At 41.3% G+C, this 19483-nt stretch overlaps 2 protein-coding genes across 2 annotated transcripts; one reads left to right on the top strand and one right to left on the bottom strand.

The window, feature by feature from the left end:
* Positions 1 to 962: 962 nt before the first annotated feature.
* Positions 963 to 6881, top strand: grik6 (glutamate receptor, ionotropic, kainate 6). Its single transcript, XM_085456984.1, has 10 exons — positions 963 to 1058; positions 1180 to 1269; positions 4038 to 4069; positions 4155 to 4334; positions 4487 to 4710; positions 4873 to 4970; positions 5077 to 5294; positions 5378 to 5597; positions 5705 to 5949; positions 6255 to 6881. The coding sequence occupies exons 2-10, from the start codon at positions 1203 to 1205 to the stop codon at positions 6357 to 6359; spliced, it is 1389 nt and encodes a 462-aa protein (XP_085313110.1). The 5' UTR covers positions 963 to 1058; positions 1180 to 1202; the 3' UTR covers positions 6360 to 6881.
* plch2b (phospholipase C, eta 2b) lies at positions 6875 to 17719 on the bottom strand. The gene is made up of 21 exons (XM_085457960.1): positions 17368 to 17719; positions 16284 to 16430; positions 15561 to 15804; positions 15316 to 15445; positions 13658 to 13828; positions 13258 to 13351; positions 12929 to 13132; positions 12729 to 12849; positions 12466 to 12637; positions 11226 to 11345; positions 11055 to 11138; positions 10875 to 10972; positions 10694 to 10782; positions 10396 to 10581; positions 10201 to 10308; positions 9974 to 10098; positions 9796 to 9880; positions 9559 to 9705; positions 8286 to 8365; positions 7116 to 8196; positions 6875 to 7028 (listed from the first exon to the last, which is right to left on the bottom strand). Exons 1-21 carry the CDS (start codon positions 17717 to 17719, stop codon positions 7021 to 7023), a joined length of 3846 nt encoding a protein of 1281 aa, XP_085314086.1. The 3' UTR covers positions 6875 to 7020.
* Positions 17720 to 19483: the final 1764 nt, after the last annotated feature.

The following is a 19483-nucleotide window of genomic DNA, read 5'->3' as shown; positions in this document are numbered from 1 at the left end:
AACAAATTCATATAGACAGTTTAGCATCATTCCTTTATTTATTTATTTATTTTTAACATCATGTGTATTTATTAAGTAACCAGTTCCTACTGCAAAACTGAAAAAAATAATTGCAGTTCGGCTGCTAGGAAGCCTCTTAGTTCATATTTTAATAAATGTTTTAAGACTGTGTACATTTTCAGAATTCAGATTCATTTGGGTGTAAATAAAACTTTAACTTCTTGGTTTTCCATTAATAATTAAACCATACTGTAAGAAACATGCAGTCAATCAGAAATACAAACCTGAAGAGGGGGAACAGGTCAAACACTGGTTTTAGAGCTGCAAGGAAAAAACAGTCTCTCACTCCATATTACCTTTAGCACTGTTTCATTTGCACTATTTCAAAGGCTTTCTTAGCAATTTGACACTTCACAGAGCTTCAGATGTCTCTCCAAGGGCAGTGAACACTGTCCAATAAAGCCTTGTTTATGTTCTCTGAGAGAGAACGTTATTTTATCTTCTTTCTGTGTACTGCAACCCTTTGATCGACATGGTCTCATTTCACCAGAGAGTGTAACACTGCAAAAAGTCATATTTTGACTCTTTCCCCACTGAGTGTTTTGTGTTTTGTGCATATGTAACATCAGCATCTCCAATAACCAGTCAAATATGCCCTAGCTTTCGCTCTTTCTACAATTACTTTTACGATGAGAGAAATCTTGCTTCAAATGCCCAGCATGCAATTTAAGTATCATGCAACTTATGGGGGCTCAGCTTAACTATAATGCAACCTCCTGTGAATCGGATTATGTTTATTTGCATAATCTGTTTAGTCATCATTAGAATGAATCACATTTTAATTCACACTGGAAGCTATATGTTTGAACATTATGCTGCTTGTCTCCACCCCCTTAAAATAATTACTCCACATTCTCCACCCACAAAGTCTTGGTTGGCTATCTCTTGTTTCACTGCAATCTGAAAAACGCCAGTTCACAGTGAATCACAGTCGAGCGCTGGCTAGTGTCAGGGTCAGTTCGAAGCTGACGTGCTGTCAAATCCTGGACTCTTTTCAGGTTAGTTTTTAAGCTTTTTTATTGCTTTGATTGCTTTGTTTTTTGCTTTTGTGTTATAAAGTTGATGCATCTCTTCTATGCATGCTCCTTAAACTACTACTACTCTCCTAATAATTTGTAGGTTGCAAGTCTAGATTAAGAGAGATGATGCTGCTTGGATTGTTTTTGCTGTCCTTTGGATTTCTCCTGGACAGGGGCACATGTACTGCAAGTAAGAGACTGTTTATTTATTTAGATCACATCTATGCATAAAAGATAAGAATGGATGGATGGATGGATGGACATCAATCCATCTATCCATCCATCTATCCATCCATCCATCCATCCATCCATCCATCCATCCAACAATGTTGTTGATGGATGGATGGATGGAGAGATGGATGGATGGATGGAGAGATGGATGGATGTCCGGTCCTCCATCTCTCCATCCATCCATCCATCCATCCCTCAACAACAACATTGTGTTTGTTAAGTTTGCTTCTACAGACTGATACGTTACAGTTTGACCCGGTCACTGCATTTGTAATCCAGAGTGGTGGCAGCTTGCTTTCTTTCTTTGCCAAATTCCTCATGTTTCCTCCCCAGTAATTGGTAGAAAATGATCATGGTTGACAGCAAACAAATACATAAACTGTCAGCCTTGCTGAATATCAAAGTGTTGCACTACATCCTGTCCAAGAAAGCTAGCCAGCGGACACAAAAAACGATAATAAATCAAGTCCATGGAGCAAACAATGACCCTGTCTGTAAGAGTGGCCAAAAACTGACAGGGGCTTTAAGAGCTTGTGTTGGTGTCATCTCTTGAAAAGGAGGATCTGATGGTTGTCAGGGTCACCCTGTGGTGACGGATCCCCTAGGCCTTGGCCTGAATTGAGGCTTTTGATGCTCTTTGACTGCCCTCCCATCTCACAGCGCCATAGCATTGTAATTCTTTGGAATAACACACTGCTCTAAATAGATTGTGGACACTTTTCAAGTAGGCGAGCAGAGCCGCCAGATCTCCAGGATACCGGAAACCACTTGAGCTCAAAAAGTCAGTAGATGGACCCCAAATTTCACCTCAGGGACGTCTCTGTGTGTTAAAGTCTGAAGATGAAAAGCTGCACAAAGGAGTTTTTGATTCTTCTAAATTTAGTTTGGACTCCAACTATGAAAACATCTGTGATGGTAAAAGCATACAAGGACTTGTTTTTAACTTATTCTTCCCATTGTGTCTTTCTAATCTTTGAGCTTTTATAAACATGTAAAAATGTGAATATTTGTTAGTACAGCTTACAGACATAAAAGAAAGTAAACTCTGTGTCAATTGTATGGTTTTTTATATCAGGGCATTTTCAGGACACACAAAAAAATATCTACTGTACTCTATTGCAGGTTTTAAAATGAAGTAAATCCAGCCAAAGTTAGGCAGATGGCCTCACATTTGTCTCTAGAATACTTTGATATAGAGAAGATTTTGTGGTCCACTCAGTGAGTGGGAGGTGCCCAGGGCCTGTGGCTGCAAAACAATCCCAAATCATCAACTTCCACCACCATGTTTCACAGTTGATATGAGGTGTTGACCAAAAACAGTAAACCAGGTGCAGATCTACTGTGTTTGGTTTTGTGCATTATGGCAAAACATCACATGGACAAAGGTTTGGCTACACCCAGGACAGGTTGTTAGCCTGTTGCAAAGGTAACACACAAAGAGAGAGAAACATTTACACAAATACAATATACACATTGTTACAACCTGCATAATATTATGTTGGTCCCTCTTCTGCTGCCAAAACAGCCTTTATCTGTCAAGGCATGGACTCCACTAGGCCCCTGAAGGTTTGCTGTGGTATATGGCACCAAGATTTTAGCAACAGAGCCTATAAGTCCTGTAAGTTGTGAGATGGGGCCTCCGTGGATCAGACTTGTTTGTCAAGTGCATCTGCAGGAATTTAAACCACTCTTGGTTTAAATTAACTCATTTTTTTGTTGTTGTGGCAGGCCACATTATCCTGCTGAAACAGACCACAGCCATCAGGGAGTACTGTTTCCATGAAAGGGTGTACATGATCTGCAACAATACTTAGGTTGGTGATAGGTGTTAAACATCCACATGGATGGTGGAACCCAAGGTTTCCCAGCAGATCATTGCCCAAACCATTACCCTGCTTCCTTCTAGTGATGCACATGCAGCCGGCCAGCTTTGTGATTAAGAGAAAACATGATTTGTCAGACTAGGCCACCTTCTTCCATCACTCTGTGGTCCAGTTCAGATGCTCACATGCCCATTGTTCATGGTTTTGCCAGTGGACAGGGATCAGCAAGGAAACCTTGACTGGTCTGCAGCTATGCAGTCCCGTACCGAACCAAGTGTAATGGACTGTGTATTCTGACACCTTTCTATCAGGAGCAGCATTAACATTTTTCAGCAATTTCAGCGATAGTAGCTTGTCTGTTGTATCAGACCACATGGGTCAACCAATGAGCCTATGATGCTGCTGGTTCATCACTGTTTCTTCTTTGGACCACTTTTGACAGATATTGACAACTACAGACCGGGAACAACCCACAAGACCTGCAGTTCTGATGATGCTCTGACTCAGTTGTCTACCATCCAAATTTGCCCCCGTCAGACTAACTCAAATCCTTGTGGCCATTTTTCCTGCTTCTAACACATAAACTTTGAGAACAAAATATTCAATTGCTCCCTAATATATCCCACCTACCAACAGGTGCCAGCATGCAGTGATAATCAGTGTTATTCCTGATTGGTACACATATTATAGGACATTTTCAAACATAAACAGAGACCTGGGGATGCGTGTGCTAAAAATGTGCAGATTTTTTGAGTAGATTTAAAAAATATTTGACAGTAAATAAAATACATGACACTCCAAATAATGTCCCATAAAAATCAGAAAACAGCTGTTATGTAGGTGTGCTGTGGTTTTTAAAATTCATGGAATCGCTGATCTAATTATTTTTGTCTCTCAACAACAGTGCAGTCAGAGCTCAGAATCACAACAATAAAGGTACCTAATCTGGCTTTGCATATCTTTGTGAATACAAAATTAAGTGTGAAATAAATCCCACTGACTTTCACATCGATTCTTTCAGCAAGAGCCGTATGTGATGTCCAAAGGTGCTCAGCTGGAAGGCTTTTGCGTGGACCTGCTCTCTGAAGTAGCCAAGAAAGTGGGCTTCAAGTACAAAGTGCAGCTGGTGAAAGATGGCGCATATGGTAGACAGGAAGAGAGCGGGAACTGGAACGGGATGGTTGGAGAGGTGGTGAGAGGGGTGAGCAGCAAAGCACTCTCAAAAGAAGAAGTGAATATGTGGTGTTTTTGAAAAAAAAATCAACATGACTTTAAACCTAACTATGTTAAGAAGTTCCAATAAAGTATCCACATTATATATCCAAACTAGCCAAATATATTTTTATCCTACAGGAAGCAGACCTCGCTATTGCTCCACTGACTCTCACTGCAGCTCGGGAGAAAGCTGTGGGAATGACCAAACCATTCATGCAGACGGGAATCAGTATTCTGCTGAGGAAGGACATTTCAGAGGATGCAGGCTTCTTTGATTTCCTTTCCCCTTTCTCAGCACAGACCTGGGTTGGCATACTCATTGCCTATCTGGGGACGGCTGCTTGCATCTTCATAGTTGCCAGGTTGGTCATGAAAGCAGTTCTTTAAAGTGATTATTATGATTCATTTAATAATGATTGATTTAAGTTCTTGAGGGTTTTGAGGTTATATCTGTATTCCTTCGGGCAGTGGGTTACTCTGAGTGCTGTCTCATTAACAATTAACACCTTTGATCCAAATTGCAGACTCAGCCCTTCTGAGTGGAGTCAGCCTCAGAGTGAGAAAAACACGTTCGGTCTCCTCCACAGCCTTTGGTACACAGCTGGAGCTCTGACTCTTCAAGGTTAATGGCAAATCCAGACACCACCTAATCCGATAAGCATCTGAACAACAAACAAGTGAACATCTCTCCCTTTTGTGGCATTTGTTGAGCCTTTTTTGTGTTTCAGGTGCCGGCCCTCATCCCAAAGCCCTTTCGGGGCGTGTCATCTGCAGCAGTTGGTGGTTATTTAGCGTTGTCCTCTTGGCTTGCTATTTCTCCAACCTCAGCTCCACTAAGACCCCAGAGTCCTCTAACCTGATGGTGAAAGGGTTTGAGGACTTGGCCAATCAGGATGTGATTGAATATGGCTGCCTGGCTGGCTCTTCCACACTTGCTTTCTTTAAGGTGAGTACTGCAGCCCTAAAGTGTCTAGTTCAGCTGGAATTAGAGAGCTTTTCTCTCTAAGCTATTCTTTTTTCTTCATTTAGAATTCAAACAACCCAGTGTACCGCAGAATCTATGAGCACATGGAGCGGACAAAGAGTTTTGTGTCGAGTATGGATGAAGGCATTCGACGTGCAAAAGAGGGCAACTACGCCTTCATTGGAGAGTCTGTTTCTCTGGACTTAGCCGTAGCGCGTTACTGTGAACTAGTCCGGGCGCATGAAGTCGTTGGCATGAGGGGATACAGCATTGCTGCTGCTCTTGGTGAGGTTATTTATTTTTAAACTCTAATTAAACAGTTAAGTTTAGATGAAAGATGGTAAAATCAAATTCAGCACATAACCCAAAACTATCATTTTTTTTCCTCAAAGGTTCTCCAATCATAAAGAACCTCAGTGTGGCAATCCTACAGCTAAGTGAGGCAGGGGAGCTGGGTTACTTGCGAAGCAAGTGGTGGGCAAGCAGCTGCATAGCAGACAAGGGCAAGGTGTCAGCTGTGCAGCCGCATAACCTCAAGGGGATATTTCTGGTGCTTTCCCTCGGCCTTGGGCTGGGAACAATTGTGGCTGTCCTGGAGCTGACCTTCAAGAGTCGCAGGCGTGCAGCAGAGCACAAGGTACGCGCAAGGTTGTCGCAACTTACATGTCTCAAGTGAAACAGTGTGTGTGTGTGTTTATTCTTTAAGATTTTAAATTAATTGATGATTTTTTTTGGCTGCGGCAGTTCTTCTGCCATTAGAAGATTGTTTTTTTTATTGGTTGCAATTTGAAGCAACATTGTCATTTATTACATGGATTTTAGAAAATACAGATGACTGGGATGCCTACCCATCCATTCATCTGTATTTGCATTAAACTAATAGGTGGAATAAAGTGTTTTTGTTGCACTGGTGTTAATCTTGATTGCATGTCCATCCCACAGAAGACATGTTGCTCTGTACTGACTGAGGAGCTGAGTCTGCGCTTGAGGACCAGCAGTGGGAACAGATCCCAGGAAAATGTAGATAAAGACAAGGAAAAGGCATAGAAGCCTTTGGAAGATTCAACTACTATGAAATGTTTAGTTTTTAGAGCTTTTTATGTTTGATTTAATTATTGTTTTCCATTTGGCTTGATAACACTTGATAACTTTGTTCAAAGAATTTACAGAAATATTAACTCAGTAGACTGTAAACCTTATTATTTACCTTATTATTTACATTTGAACTAAAATGTAAAAAAAAAGTCCAACTTTTTCAGATATATAAATTACTGATTTTTCAGTACAACTGCTACTCTTTCAATGAAAAATCAAACACTTCAGTATAAAAAAACGTTTTTAATTTCAGTTTACACTTGTAAACTCAACATTTTGCTAACAAACTGTGCACATGTTTACTTTCTAGGTTTACTGCTTGCAACTCTGCATCATGTATTTTGTACACTTGGCAGTGGCATCATGTGACTTCAGCAATTTCTTTTTAAAAACTACTTCATGCATAAAAACTGGGATGATTGTAAACATTTCAGCAAGATTAGAAAAGAAATAAAAAAAAACCATCTAACAGTGTTTTAATGCTTTGCGTCGTCCATCATTCTAGAAAGAAAAGCTACATATCTGACACATATCACTCCACCATCACCATCATTCCTCTTTTTTCTTGTTGTTGATCCTTTTCTTTTTTCAGGACGACCTTGATCTCTTCCTGTCACAAATCTAAAAATCACAAAAACAGTAAAGAACAAAAAGCCACTTAGCTTTTGTAATCAAACTTCTTTTCATTCTTTTGCAAATGTGACTCACCATCTAGAAAAAGCGGTGATTTACAGCGGATCTCCCTCATCTTCTGGTCAAAGAGGGCCTTCATCTCTCTCTGCAGTGTCCCTTCGTGTTGCTCTGACCCAGTTGATGAGGGCGGGGGCACAAAGTCTAGGCTGTCGGTGCTGCTGTCGCTGCTGCTGCTGGACGTGGTGTCCAACAGGCAGAGACCGTTGGGTATGCGTCTCACAGGGTTGCTGTAGCTGCTGTAGTTTTGAGCTCCGCGCGTCTGACAGTGGAAAGTAGGCTTTCGGTTCAGCATCGGTGTCTGAGCAGAGGTAGTCTGTTTTCGAGGGCAACTGCGTGAGCGGCCCTTTGTCCTTATTGGGGTGGATGGCCAGGGGGTCACGGGAGCTTCTAAAGTCCGTCTAACCCTTGCAGGGGATGATGGAGGGACAAGAGGAGAAGGTTTGGCTTCTGGCTGTGGCACGAGTGGAGGCTGAGGGACTGTGTCGGTCTGACTCTGAGCTTCTGGCAGTGGCTCAGGCTCTGTGGCAATGTCATTGCCTGGTTTTGATTCTGGTGGTAATTCCTCAGGTGGTTCAGGCTGCTCTGACTCTATCTGCTGCCCAGCACAGTTGGACTGTTGTAATTCACTGGGGTCATTTTCCAGCTCCTCTTGAATTACTGGATTTTGGCTGTCTGGAGCAGGACTGTCAGGAGAAGAAGTCTGGGAAGAGGTCTCAAGGTCAAAGCTTTCAGCTATCACGCAGGGAGCAACCCCAGTGTGCTGCGAGTCAGTGGAAGACATCCGGCTAAAGATCCCTCTCTTTGTCTCTTGTGGTTCAAGAATTTTAACTCTGTGAGCTCGCCTGACAGGTTCACTCAGGGCCCCTTTGTGGATGGCAGCCTTGGCTGCGGGCCCTTGAACCAGATGAGACGTTTCCCCACTCCTGCTGTCCTGAGAGATGGTGTCCAGATCTTTGCGGAAGTACAAAGCACGTCCATCTTCTGAAGACTGGACAGAAAAATCTAGAGATGGCTGCCTTTGATGGCTCTTCATATGCTTCTGGGCTGCTTTTTGGATGTGTTTCCTAGCTGCTTGCACAGCATTTGCTGGTTTGATCTGTCACACAAAGGAAATCAGAAATCATAAGATAGAGTTGTCAGGTGAAGATGATCTTAGATCTGTAAGTGTATTTTATAATGCCATACCTTTCCTGCCATGTCAATAATAGCAACATGAACAAAGATCGATGATTCTGCCATTTCCTCCAGGTAGACATGGCGGTAACCTGCGAACAAGCACACAAACAAACAACAGGAAAAAAATTATTTAGATTTGAAATCTTTTATTTGGCATCTGTACACTTACACTGGGTTTGGATATGTAGGACATCTTGCGGAGAGCTTAGAGTCAGAGACAAATGAATGCCAACATAAAAAATGCGCACGGAGATAAAGTCAAGACCAGAGTTATCTTAGTTTTGTTTATGAATTAGTTTTTGTTTTTTCTGTTTTCACTTTTTGCTTTCAGTTTAGTTTAGTTTAAAATAGTCTCAGGGTTTGTTTGCTCACTTCAGTTTAGTTTTCACTGGTTTCAATCTTAGTTTTAGTCGTTATTAATTATTGTTGTATTGTGGAGAGCATAAGTCAGAGGAAATTTATATTATAGGAAAATCAGCACAGGTATTACAATAAAAGCACAGAACATTTTGAAAGCAGTTGAAGTATTTTAGACATCCAGTCTCAATAAATACATCAAAGTCTCATGAGACAAGTTTTCATAATATTTCCACCAAATTAAAAAACGCTCCAACTCAAGATATTTGCTCTATTTTTATTTTACTCTAGTTAGATTTTCAAGTCCACAAAATTACTTCAGAATTTTTTTTGTGGAAAGGACAATATGTCAGGTAATTTCAAGTATAAAAACAGTATTTCCTGTATTAGGAAAGAAGCTGCTGTGGAAGCGTGTGAGATCAGACCGTCCGCTCTGCTGCCTCTGATGGTTTATGCTGATTGTTTTGGTCTGAGGGGGGTGTGATCTGGACTGGATGATGACAATGTGTTGTGCTCTTTTCTTGCACCGTTGTGTGTATATGTATATAAGTCCACTGATGGAAGCTCAGTCCTTATATTCTTTCACTTTTTTAACACGTAAGGACTCAAAACAAATCTGCAACACTGGCAAGGATAAACAATCAAATTCATAAAGTTTTGCTCAATCGCTTTAGCACGTTTCTCATATTTTTGATGTTCTGAAGATGCATTTCCCAAATGCCTCATAGTTAAAACAAAACACTAATGATACTCTGCAGAAAGTGGGAAGTTGTCCTAAATCTTTAATTTATTTGTAAAAATGAAGTTTTTGCAACACTGAAAAATTAATAACCTTTCAAAAGGCAACAATTTTAACAGAATAAAGGAGTATCCTTTCAGAAGTATAACTTCTGGAACCAAGCAAACAAGTGTACAGGTACTCCACCTGGCATCATGCTGGTAAAAGCTACAGTCCTCTGTCCAATGAAGTCTCTTCCAATAGGATCGTGATCCCACACCTGGAATCGCACCAGGGCGATTTGAGGCATTTGAATGTTGAAGACGAGGGTTTCCTCCCACATTGGGTTGAAACCTGAAAGAAAGGAATGTCACCAAGACTGAGAAACACAAAGTCAGCTTGGCTCGGAGTGATTTAAACTGCAACGTGGAGCTTCACACGTACCGTTATCATGCACTACTCTAGTCTGCTGCTTGGAGCAGTCAACAGGTAGGCCGATGATCTCGACTTCAACAAAGGGATCAATTATCTAAAAAAAGTCCAAGAAAAACTTGACTTTAGTGTTAAAAACGTATTTTTTGTTGAACTCTTTGACTTTATATCTACTGTATTTTGACCTGACCTCTCCTCTGTCCCCAAACATGGAGTCTTTGGGTTTAGGAAGTTGCTGTCCACTAAAGATCTTCAGCACTAACTGAGTTTTTCTGTGTCCTGGCAGGGGCTCCTCCAACACTGGGTTAAAGGCACCTTATGAAAAGCAATAGTATTTATTAGGTGCTGATCCAGGATTCATTGCTCTTCACTTTGTAATCTGCAGAAATCTACTAAGTGTGAGTGAACACCACGTACCTTTACACATGCACTTGGGCTTCAGAATATATCCACAGTTTCCATTGCTCGAGAACTTGGCTTGGTTCAGTTCAAGCATGCGACCTTCTGTTTGATAATTCATAGCAACTAAGATGAAACAGCAACGTGACAACAAGTTAACAACAAACAGTATCACATAACGCTAGTATTGAGTTTTAGTGACACTTTTGTTACCCATATGGCATCCTGAGTTCCAGTATGATTGTGGGTTGAAGTTGCTTGAGTCCACTCTGTAGTTGGACGGATAGACTCTTAGAAGCTGGCGCTGGTTGAAACGCACCAGCTCACCCGGTTTAAGCTGTAAGATCTGGTTCATTACTGTCTCATCCAGGGATGATACCTGCCAACTGCTCATGAATGCTGCCAAAAAGAAAATTAAAATGTATGAGACACTCACTCTGAAAAGTTTCTATGAGTTGGGATGTGCTTAGTGAAAACAAAAATGCAGGCAAAGGTTTCTAGTTGGATTTACCTTGTGTTTCTATGTCATGCACACGGACAGATTTTGTGTATTTGACCAGATCAGAGAGAGCTCGGGAGAGCCTCATTGTTTTCCTTTTTCTACGGAGACAGAGGGAATCATATACGTGTAATCCCAGATATGATAACGTTTAGATTGTCAGCTGTTTTTGACATTTAGTAACGGGTCTTACTTAGGATGGTAAACAATTTGTGTCCTCTCCCTGCTGCTGCTGTAGTCTGATTCACCATCAGACATGGCCTTGTTTTTCACTCGTATTCTCTTTTTTCTCTGAAAGAAAAAAAAATCTAATATTTTAAGTCAAAGTCACCCAAACGGAAAGCTGTCAGATATTGGTTTTATATCAGCTGACCTTTCTTTTGAAGCTTCTCATGATTGATCTCCCAAATCGTCTCTTCTTCTTAGGCTGATTAGTAGAGTTAACGCTATTCCCATCCTGAAAAGTTCAAATTGCAATCTTACTATATTTACCTTCTTTCTTACTTACTTTGTTTCTTTCTTTCTGTTTAAATGTTTCATTTGCCTGTGGGTTATCATCGTCATCATCGTCATCATCGTCCTCTTCTTCCTCATTTCCAGTGTCTTCATCAGACACATCACCCTCCTCCACATCAGGATCAAGGTTTGCTGGCAGCTTCTTCCCCTAAAAACAGAAAATTAACAATCGCCTTGTGTGTGTGTGTGTGTGTGTGTGTGTGTGTGTGTGTGTGTGTGTGTGTGTAATAATATACATATAATCATTTATTTTGTAAACTGCCAAGGATCTGCCAAGGACAATGATAGAGAAAGCACAAAGCTGCACTCTTTCTACTTGCTGTGTGCAGTTTGTAACCTACACAAGTACTGTGTGGGTTACACATCACTGCATGAGGGATAGTGATTGCAACAGACTGGACAGGGTTTACATTTACACCTTCGTGTTGTGTTGACAGACTTTGTTACAGAAAAGAAAAAAGACAGTTTTCAGCATTGTGTCTCACAAAGGGAAATGAACACACCTCAACATCTGCAGAGTCACATTCCTGAGATGTAATGTGAATGAGAGTCTGTGGCCTCACAGGCGCTAAAAGTTACATCATTGTAAATTGTTTTTGAGCTAAACGTGAACAGTATTGCTTAATTTCAAATTTCACCAGCCATTTCATTAGGTACACCTTGCTGGTCCTGGGTTTAACCCTCCTTTTTCCTTCATAGCTGCCTTAACTCTTAACTCCATGGTGCTAGAAACATTCCTCTGAGATTTTGGTCCTTATTCTGATGCTCAAGCCCAAAATTTGACAAGAAAATATACCCAGACTATAGCAACACCACACCAGACTGAACTGTTGACACAAGACGGTGAGGTAATGAGGATTGTCCACGTTTGGCAAACCCATGTGAACTTTAGTTTCAGTTTCCTGTTCTCGTCTAAAGGGAGTGGCACCTGGTGTGGTCTTCTGTTGCTGTAGCCCATCTGCTTTAAGGTTCAACACGTTGCACGATCAGAGATGCTCGTCTGCATTCCTTGGTTGTGATGATTAAATATTTGGTTTAAAGTTAACTTCCTATCAGCTCAGTGAGGTATTTTGTCAGCTGGTTCATCCACTTTGCATGTCATAACTACAATGAGATGATACTTGGAAGCGACTACCTACTGTAGTCAGGTGACGTCTGAATAGCATATAGGTGTGTGTGTGTGTGTGCGCGCGTGCGTGTGTGTGTGCGCGCGCGTGTGTGTGCTTGTGTGTGATTGTGATTGTGTGTGTGGGTAAAAACAACTCTACCTTGACCAAAATCTTTCCTTTCAGGATCTCAGGGGATGGCAGCTTTTTGCATTCATGCACGCTGACATTGCTCAGATCCAGTTTGTCCTGCAGCACCTCTCTCAGATATTTAGCCATCTTTTTCTGCTGAGGCACAGTGCAGTGGTTCTCTATGGACAGGATCACGGGATACCTGGCAGTGAGGTGACAATAACTGAATGACTGCGCAGGTGCACCAGCTCGACAAAATTGTAATCAGCACCAGGAATAAAAAAAAATCTTACTGTGATTTTGTGAAGGCATATTTGTCAATTGTTTCAATTACATCTTTGAAGAGAATTTTGGATGTCAAGGTATAACCATGATGGACAATGGGCTCTCCATCTGGTCCATCCCAGCAGTCCACTAAGAGAGGGGGAAAGAGCTGACAACCAAAATCACACACTGAAATAACAGCTCAGGTTCTTGTTGTGTCGGCTCTTACCCTCCACACAGCGACAGCCTGCCTGCAGGACGTAGGCATACATTTCCACTCTAGACTGAGAGAGCAGCTGGTCTCCTGTCAGGTAGGTGTTGTGAGACGTGGCAATGAAGTAGTTGGTTAGAGGCTGCGTCATGTCCTGGTTTACCTGATTGTGCTCGGGGTTGAAGATATCGCCTGCAGGACTCCGCATGTAGTTGGTGAAACCTAAAGGAAGAGAGTTGTTGGAGCAGCTATTTTATTTGCAGACTGAAAATTAAATCTGGTTTGACTGACATGTGATAATAACGACGTTTCACCGGCCACAGGCACTTTGAGCAAGGCCTACATACCATCAATACCCAGTACCATACGCTGGAGGTTCTCAGGACACGGCTCAAACTTGGCCACTATGTCCACTAGATGCTCTCTGTTTAGGCCTCGCATCTACAAATAGAACACAATGAACTGTTTTTATCTTATTGGATCCAAAAGTTAAAAGCTTTTTGAAAACTGCTATTAGCAATAATTTAATTCAATCTTTTAAAGCACTTTATTGCTTGTTATATCTCAATTTCATGACTTCACGTTTGTCTCTTGCACTGCAGTGATTGGTTAAAATACATTTTAGCTTCTTCTTAGACACCATCACTGATGTCAATCTGATACACTTAAAATACATTTCAAGGAGAGGTAAAAATGGGGATAAATAGTATCAAACAGATGATTGTGATTTGTTTGACTTTTGACTACCTTCTGTTCATTTTCCAGAAAGCGTGCAAGGTCATGGAGATCCAGGACTTCTTTCTGATTGCTGTAGGAGATCAGAATCAGGTAGAGGTCTCTGCGTGTGGAAATCATCTTGTAGAATGAACAAAATTCATCAAAGCCGAGAGAGCCCTGGTTCTCGTCCGTGTCTGCTTCCTGCAGATAGTGGCGAAAACATTTTATGATGTCTGTCTCTCTCTCAGTACCTTCTGAATGATATATCTGTCAGCATCAAAACAGAGCTCATTCACAGGTGGGGGAGGGGAGGACGGGCAGTGAGCTACTGCAACTAAAGCAATATTGCGATACAACAAAGGCCATCTGTGACAACCATATGGGCTTCCGGTGATAGCCTTTTCCACCGTTCCAACAAAAACACTGAATGCACATATTTGTCTGCTGGCTCCATCTGTAGCATTTTATGCTTCTCTGTATATAATCATGGGATGATGGGAAGCATGGGAAGATCACAGGGAGAGTCTGCTTAAGGATTTTACATATTTTTTTATTGGTTAATACACTTTCCAATCTGGTTTCTTTAGGCTGCCCCAGAGTGCAGGATTTGTGTCCTGTCATATTTTCTGGGTTTGAAACATTTTACTAGATTTACTAGCTGTCATATTTTTTCTTGCTCTATTTATTTATTTTAGCCATTTTAGTTGCACGGTTTGGCTCTGCAAGTATTGGTATACTTGTTTTGTGCAGATTTAACTACTGACATGGTCCTCTGAGGAGGAATCGTGCTATCTCTGGTGATGCTTTTGCTTTGTCACTACCACGAAAGGTGTGGTGTTAAATGTCTCGACAGTGACTGTGAGTTTTTCTCAGAATGTGGGACTTGCCTTCTTACTGGAAACAGACAATGACATTACCAGAAGAGAGACATACACACCTATGTAGTCTCTCACTTTATTTATTAAACAAAATTAGTCCATATCATTAAAAAAGTAGTGACCCTGAGTTTATGAATATGGAAGCTATTGTGCTAACTTTGCATGTGTAAAAATTCAACTTGGATCTCTTTTTATTTTAAGTGAGTTAAAAAAAAATAGTTTGGCGCAGTAGGAGGACTTCTTCTGGTTCTGAAGGGCATCATGTCAGAAACACTTTAAGCTACTGAACCTACTGAATAATTTGCCATGAAAATTTGTTCTGATATATACATTTCCCTTCCCTTAGGATCAGTTATTATCAATGAGAATACACGCATGCCAACAAGACAAAGGCAGCGACTATGACAGTGGCAGCAATGCTCGTGCTCAATAAAGATGAGGCTTGTTACTACATATCATTGACAAATAAACTCAGGTAAAGCTATCATTCAAGTAACCAACATGTTGTAGTTTAAAATTATATGAAACATGTCTGCACTCAAAAAATATTTACGCCCTAAATGTGAACTGTTATATAAGTACAGTGTAAAACGCTAAATTTTATCACATCTAGGCAAATAAATTTGACTTGATTGGTATACATTCAGTTTTCACCAGGCATTTTTTCCTTAATGATTCATTGTTTGAATAAGTTAACCTTTGACCTTATATGTTTCAGGTCAAAGAATCACTTTTTGAGTGTAGGGGAGCAGAGGGCAAGTGTCAATTAGAGGTTACATTCATGTTAAGTCTGTCAAGTTTAAGTCTTACCTGAAACATCGCCCTGACTTTCTGCTTGGGTAAATTCACATTGAGCTTGTGGAGCAGCTGGTGAACTTCTCCGATGCTCAGGGTGCCATCTCCATTTTTATCTGCCTCAGAGAAAGTCTGCTGTAACCACGTTCAGCTGCAGTTAAGGCTGAACCATACGTTAAACAATCAGTTTACCAAATATAAAGTGATGTATTTGTGCCTATAAACCATGTTGAACAGTTGTGTGGGCGGATAAAGGATATTGATCACGGGTGCGCTGCCTCCGAGCCAAACTATCTTCATCACTGATACCAGCCATGAGGTATTTCAGCCCAGTGATCCAAGTGCGGGTCTCCTCTGCGTTGGTGGAGACCAGGTCCAGGGACTTCACACGGTCCCCGTAGTAAATACTGAAGCAGCAGTTTGGGTCGAAACGGTTGTCTGCGTAACGCCTGAAGACCTCTGACTTTTTCCCCTCACACACCTCATGAATGGAATCAATAGTTACTGAAAAACAAAAACAGAGAGGTCATTCATGTCTCTGCAGCATTGAAAATAAATAAATTATAAACAATAATATGCAGTATTGTGCAAAAACCTCCATTTCATTATAAATCTTGCCAGGAAAATGATTTATTGAACCATGTGCAAACATACAAATGTCCCAACGCCCAACAATACAACAGTTTATCAGATGTAAAACATGTCAGCTTTTTAAAGAGCTGAAATCCAACTCTTCTGGTAAATTTGCCATCAACCAAAAGAAACTTTGCCGAACTAACAGGAGTTATAACTGATGGTCCAAACCAAATATTCATCAAAACAGCTTTTTGTGGCTTTTCCTCAGCTGAAGGGCCACGCCTAAAATGTGGTTTCTTTAAGACATCATAATCAGTAAATACAAATATGAACTTTGAGCTGAATTCAATTCTCATGCAATACGAATAGTCCCGAGTGATCGTCCACACCAAAAGCTGGTCACTCACTTTTGGCCTTGTCATGTTTTCTGGAGGGTCGCCATCGGATGCAGGATTTGTGCTCGTCCAGGTAAAAGAATCGCACCAGTCCTTTCTTCTTCCCCTTCATTTTGGTTAACTGAGTGCCAGTTTGCATGGTGCACATACACCTCTCCACTACAGGACAACACAAGAAACAAATTTATCAAAGGCTTCTTTAGTCAAGATTGTCAGAAATCCACTGCGATTAATTTATGGACAGCACCACAGGGTGCCCAAAGATATCAAATGTTCAGTTTAATAATAAAATCTTGCTATGTTGGGACCGTGCATGCTGAGGTTATGAGTAAAAATATCATGTTGGTGCCATACTTACACCACCACCAAGTCAAAAGAGCCTTACTGTTGTCATTGACTGAGAATGTTTGTAACTTATGAAATCCTACACCACATTATTTTGTGTTGGGAAGTATCATGAGCTCAAAGGGATGATTAGAGGTTTACTATCAAGCATTACTTCGTGAGATTACAGGCTGAGTTACACCATGAAAATACACAAACTACTTATTGTCTAAAAAGAAACGCCTGTGCCTACAGTCAGATGCGTCACAGTGCTCTACAGTGTCTCTTCTGACTTTCCTTCAGTGACTTTCCATGAAATCTTTAATGGTGTGTGCGCCCACAGTAAGTATACTGGGAAAGCGTTTAACAGAACCACTTTTTTCTCCTAACAATGAAGTCATTATCAGGTCACCAGTTTATGTGTTGTGTGCGAGTAACCTTTGTTTGTAATCTGAAGCTCAGGTGCATGTGACGCAACCTGGCACACCATTCAGGCTAATCCTAAAGGATTGTCCACTGTCCATATGCCCATTATCTGCTTCACTGCTTCCCTAATTTGTTATACGTGCGAGCTCCTTGTTTTGAAGGCCATTCGCGACAACACGTCACGGCAAATGTTTTAAATTTACAACACCCGGAATAAAAATGTCCAGTAAAACTTTTCCCTCTTCCCTCTCAGTGTGGTGCAGACAGCAAGCACCTCTGCTAAACAGGCTGCTGAGCTTCTGTGATTATTTAAGTATTATTTAGTGATCAGTTGACTTAATATTACCTATCTGACCCAGTCTCCATTTAGGCTGTGCAACCACACTTCCACCAATCCAGAAGAATTCCTCTGCGAGTCGAGAAACAGATGCTTTCTGCCAAAGTTTTGGGGAGCTCATAATAGATGGAGTGGGGGAATTCAGTCGGCTGGAGCCAGGGTTTGCCTGATGAGTGGAGGCTTTAGCCGGAGACGGTGAAAACACTCCTGATGACAGAGATCCCAAGGACTGAAAGGTTGTCTTCTTAGGAGGCAGAGAGGACAGTGGTGGAGTTCCACTGTGTCCGGGAGACTGTGGTGCCATCGCAGAGCTGATGTTCATCCCTGAGTTGTACATTTGGGTCCAGCTCTCCTGGCCCATCCACACCACGAGAACCCACCTTCTTCCTCCCCACTCTGTTGGACTCTTCAGACAGGTTTCTTTGTAACGCGGGTCAGCATATCCTCATCTTGTAGTTAAAGCATTCCTACATGGGAGCAAGGACCGACATTCCCACCCTGGAAGCTCATTCCTTGACATTGTTTGTCCGGGTTTCCAGTGTAGTGACCATCAAGTGTTCTTCTATGAATGTTTTCATGCAGAGAGGGCTCTCAGATTGGAAGAAGTGTGCACCTTGTTTGTGTCAGTAAATCTTCCTGAAGCTGTAATCCCGGAGTGAGGCTTCAGCCTTGCTTTCATAGAGGGATTTTCCAGTAAGCCTCTGAAGGAAGACAGTGGGACACGGTGGCTGCACATTTTATTTTAACCATACCTATGAGAGTCAAAGTTATTACAGAATATGGACATTAAAGTAGATTTCATAACCATGTTTATGACACACAGTATTAGGCTTTACCACTAGAGCCATTAAGGTTTTAAGAAGCTTGAAGTATCGTCATACTGTGTGCAGTGATTTCCCCCTAGAGGCAAAAGTCTGACATAGAGCAGACGCTTCTCGAATGGCAGGTGAAGCTGTCAAACCAATGTGTGAAATTTTTCACAATATTTTTACTTGTACACAAGAGAAAGGGTCTAGCTATCTGCAAATGTTTCAGAAGCTTAATACAAATTCTACAATTGGTTTACAGTTATTGGTTGTGTCTTTGTGCTTCTTAAAAAATAAATCAAAGTACAAATAAACATGTAGCAGCCTTCTCAGATAAACATTCCTGGAGGCAACAATTCTGCCTTGGAAGAAGAAGAGATGTAAGGATGTGTGTAGGTGTAGAATGCAGAGGGTGGATGTGGTGCACATTGTGGTTCTGGCTTTGCTGCATTGCAAGGGAGAGAATCAGGCGTCCTTTTGGACACCAGTTCTTACTGGTGTCCAAAAGGACAGAAGCAACAGGCTGCTCAGTGTTGCAGCGCTGTTTTCTTACCACAGTTCATGTTCTTGGTATTGATGGTCTCCATGGTAATGTTCTGTGCAGTGTAAAAGTTTTGTGAGATCATGGCAGGACAAATAAAATAGTTTATTTGCACTTGTCATAAGATGTTAATAGAATAATTGAACGTGAAACCACACAATAGCAGTTAGTCAGCCACAGAAAGGCTTTCATTCTGAGAAAATGGCTAAATATTTTGACCACTCATGCTTACACAATGTCAAAGGAACCTGGCAATAACTCATTCAGTGACATTAGAAAAAGCTCATGCATCCAGCAGAACTGTGGTGTTTTGCTAAACGCATGAGCTGCTTTGGGAAATGCATCAACACTTCGAGGAACATCGAAACTGTGTTGAGAAATATTCTAAAGCAACTGAGAAAAGCTGTGATAGGAAACGTGGACATTTTCACGTTTTCTCAATTGCTTCTGAGTATTTTTGAAACCTTTTTTAAGGTTGCACTACGGAAGATACATTTCTAAAAACGCGCATGCAGGGAAACACATTTGAGTCAAAATAAAAGCTTTGTGTCAATGAATGGCTTCTGTACTGCTGTGGTGTATCAGGGTGGATGCTCTTCAGGTGTTTATTTTACTGGGTTTTACATTCTACTTTGTATGGCAAAAGAACTCCTTTCATTTGCATGTTACGTGAGCGGGACAAAAAGCATGCTAATGGGGGAAGAACTACAGCGTGTGCTTTTGCCATCCTCCTTTATTCTGTTGTCTCCCCCTTGATTCACGACCACGCATTCTCTTC

Source organism: Copadichromis virginalis, linkage group LG5 (genome assembly GCF_057382275.1).
Source record: "Copadichromis virginalis isolate Kocher_CV1m ecotype Utaka linkage group LG5, C_Virginalis_male_GT1.1, whole genome shotgun sequence".
In the NCBI taxonomy this organism is placed as follows: domain Eukaryota; kingdom Metazoa; phylum Chordata; class Actinopteri; order Cichliformes; family Cichlidae; genus Copadichromis; species Copadichromis virginalis.
The sequence above is the reverse complement of the archived record's forward strand: the minus strand, read 5'-3'. Positions and strand labels throughout refer to the sequence as shown.

Coding starts and splice junctions, on each gene's coding strand:
- grik6 (XM_085456984.1), top strand. CDS start 1,203: ATGATGCTGCTTGGATTGTTTTTGCTGTCCTTTGGATTTCTCCTGGAC. Junction 1,270..4,037: donor CAGGGGCACATGTACTGCAA/GTAAGAGACTGT, acceptor TCTCAACAACAG/TGCAGTCAGAGCTCAGAATC. Junction 5,598..5,704: donor CAGCATTGCTGCTGCTCTTG/GTGAGGTTATTT, acceptor TTTTCCTCAAAG/GTTCTCCAATCATAAAGAAC.
- plch2b (XM_085457960.1), bottom strand. CDS start 17,719: ATGGGCCAGGAGAGCTGGACCCAAATGTACAACTCAGGGATGAACATC. Junction 10,582..10,693: donor GCATGACATAGAAACACAAG/GTAAATCCAACT, acceptor TCTTTTTGGCAG/CATTCATGAGCAGTTGGCAG. Junction 10,309..10,395: donor GAACTCAGGATGCCATATGG/GTAACAAAAGTG, acceptor GTTTCATCTTAG/TTGCTATGAATTATCAAACA.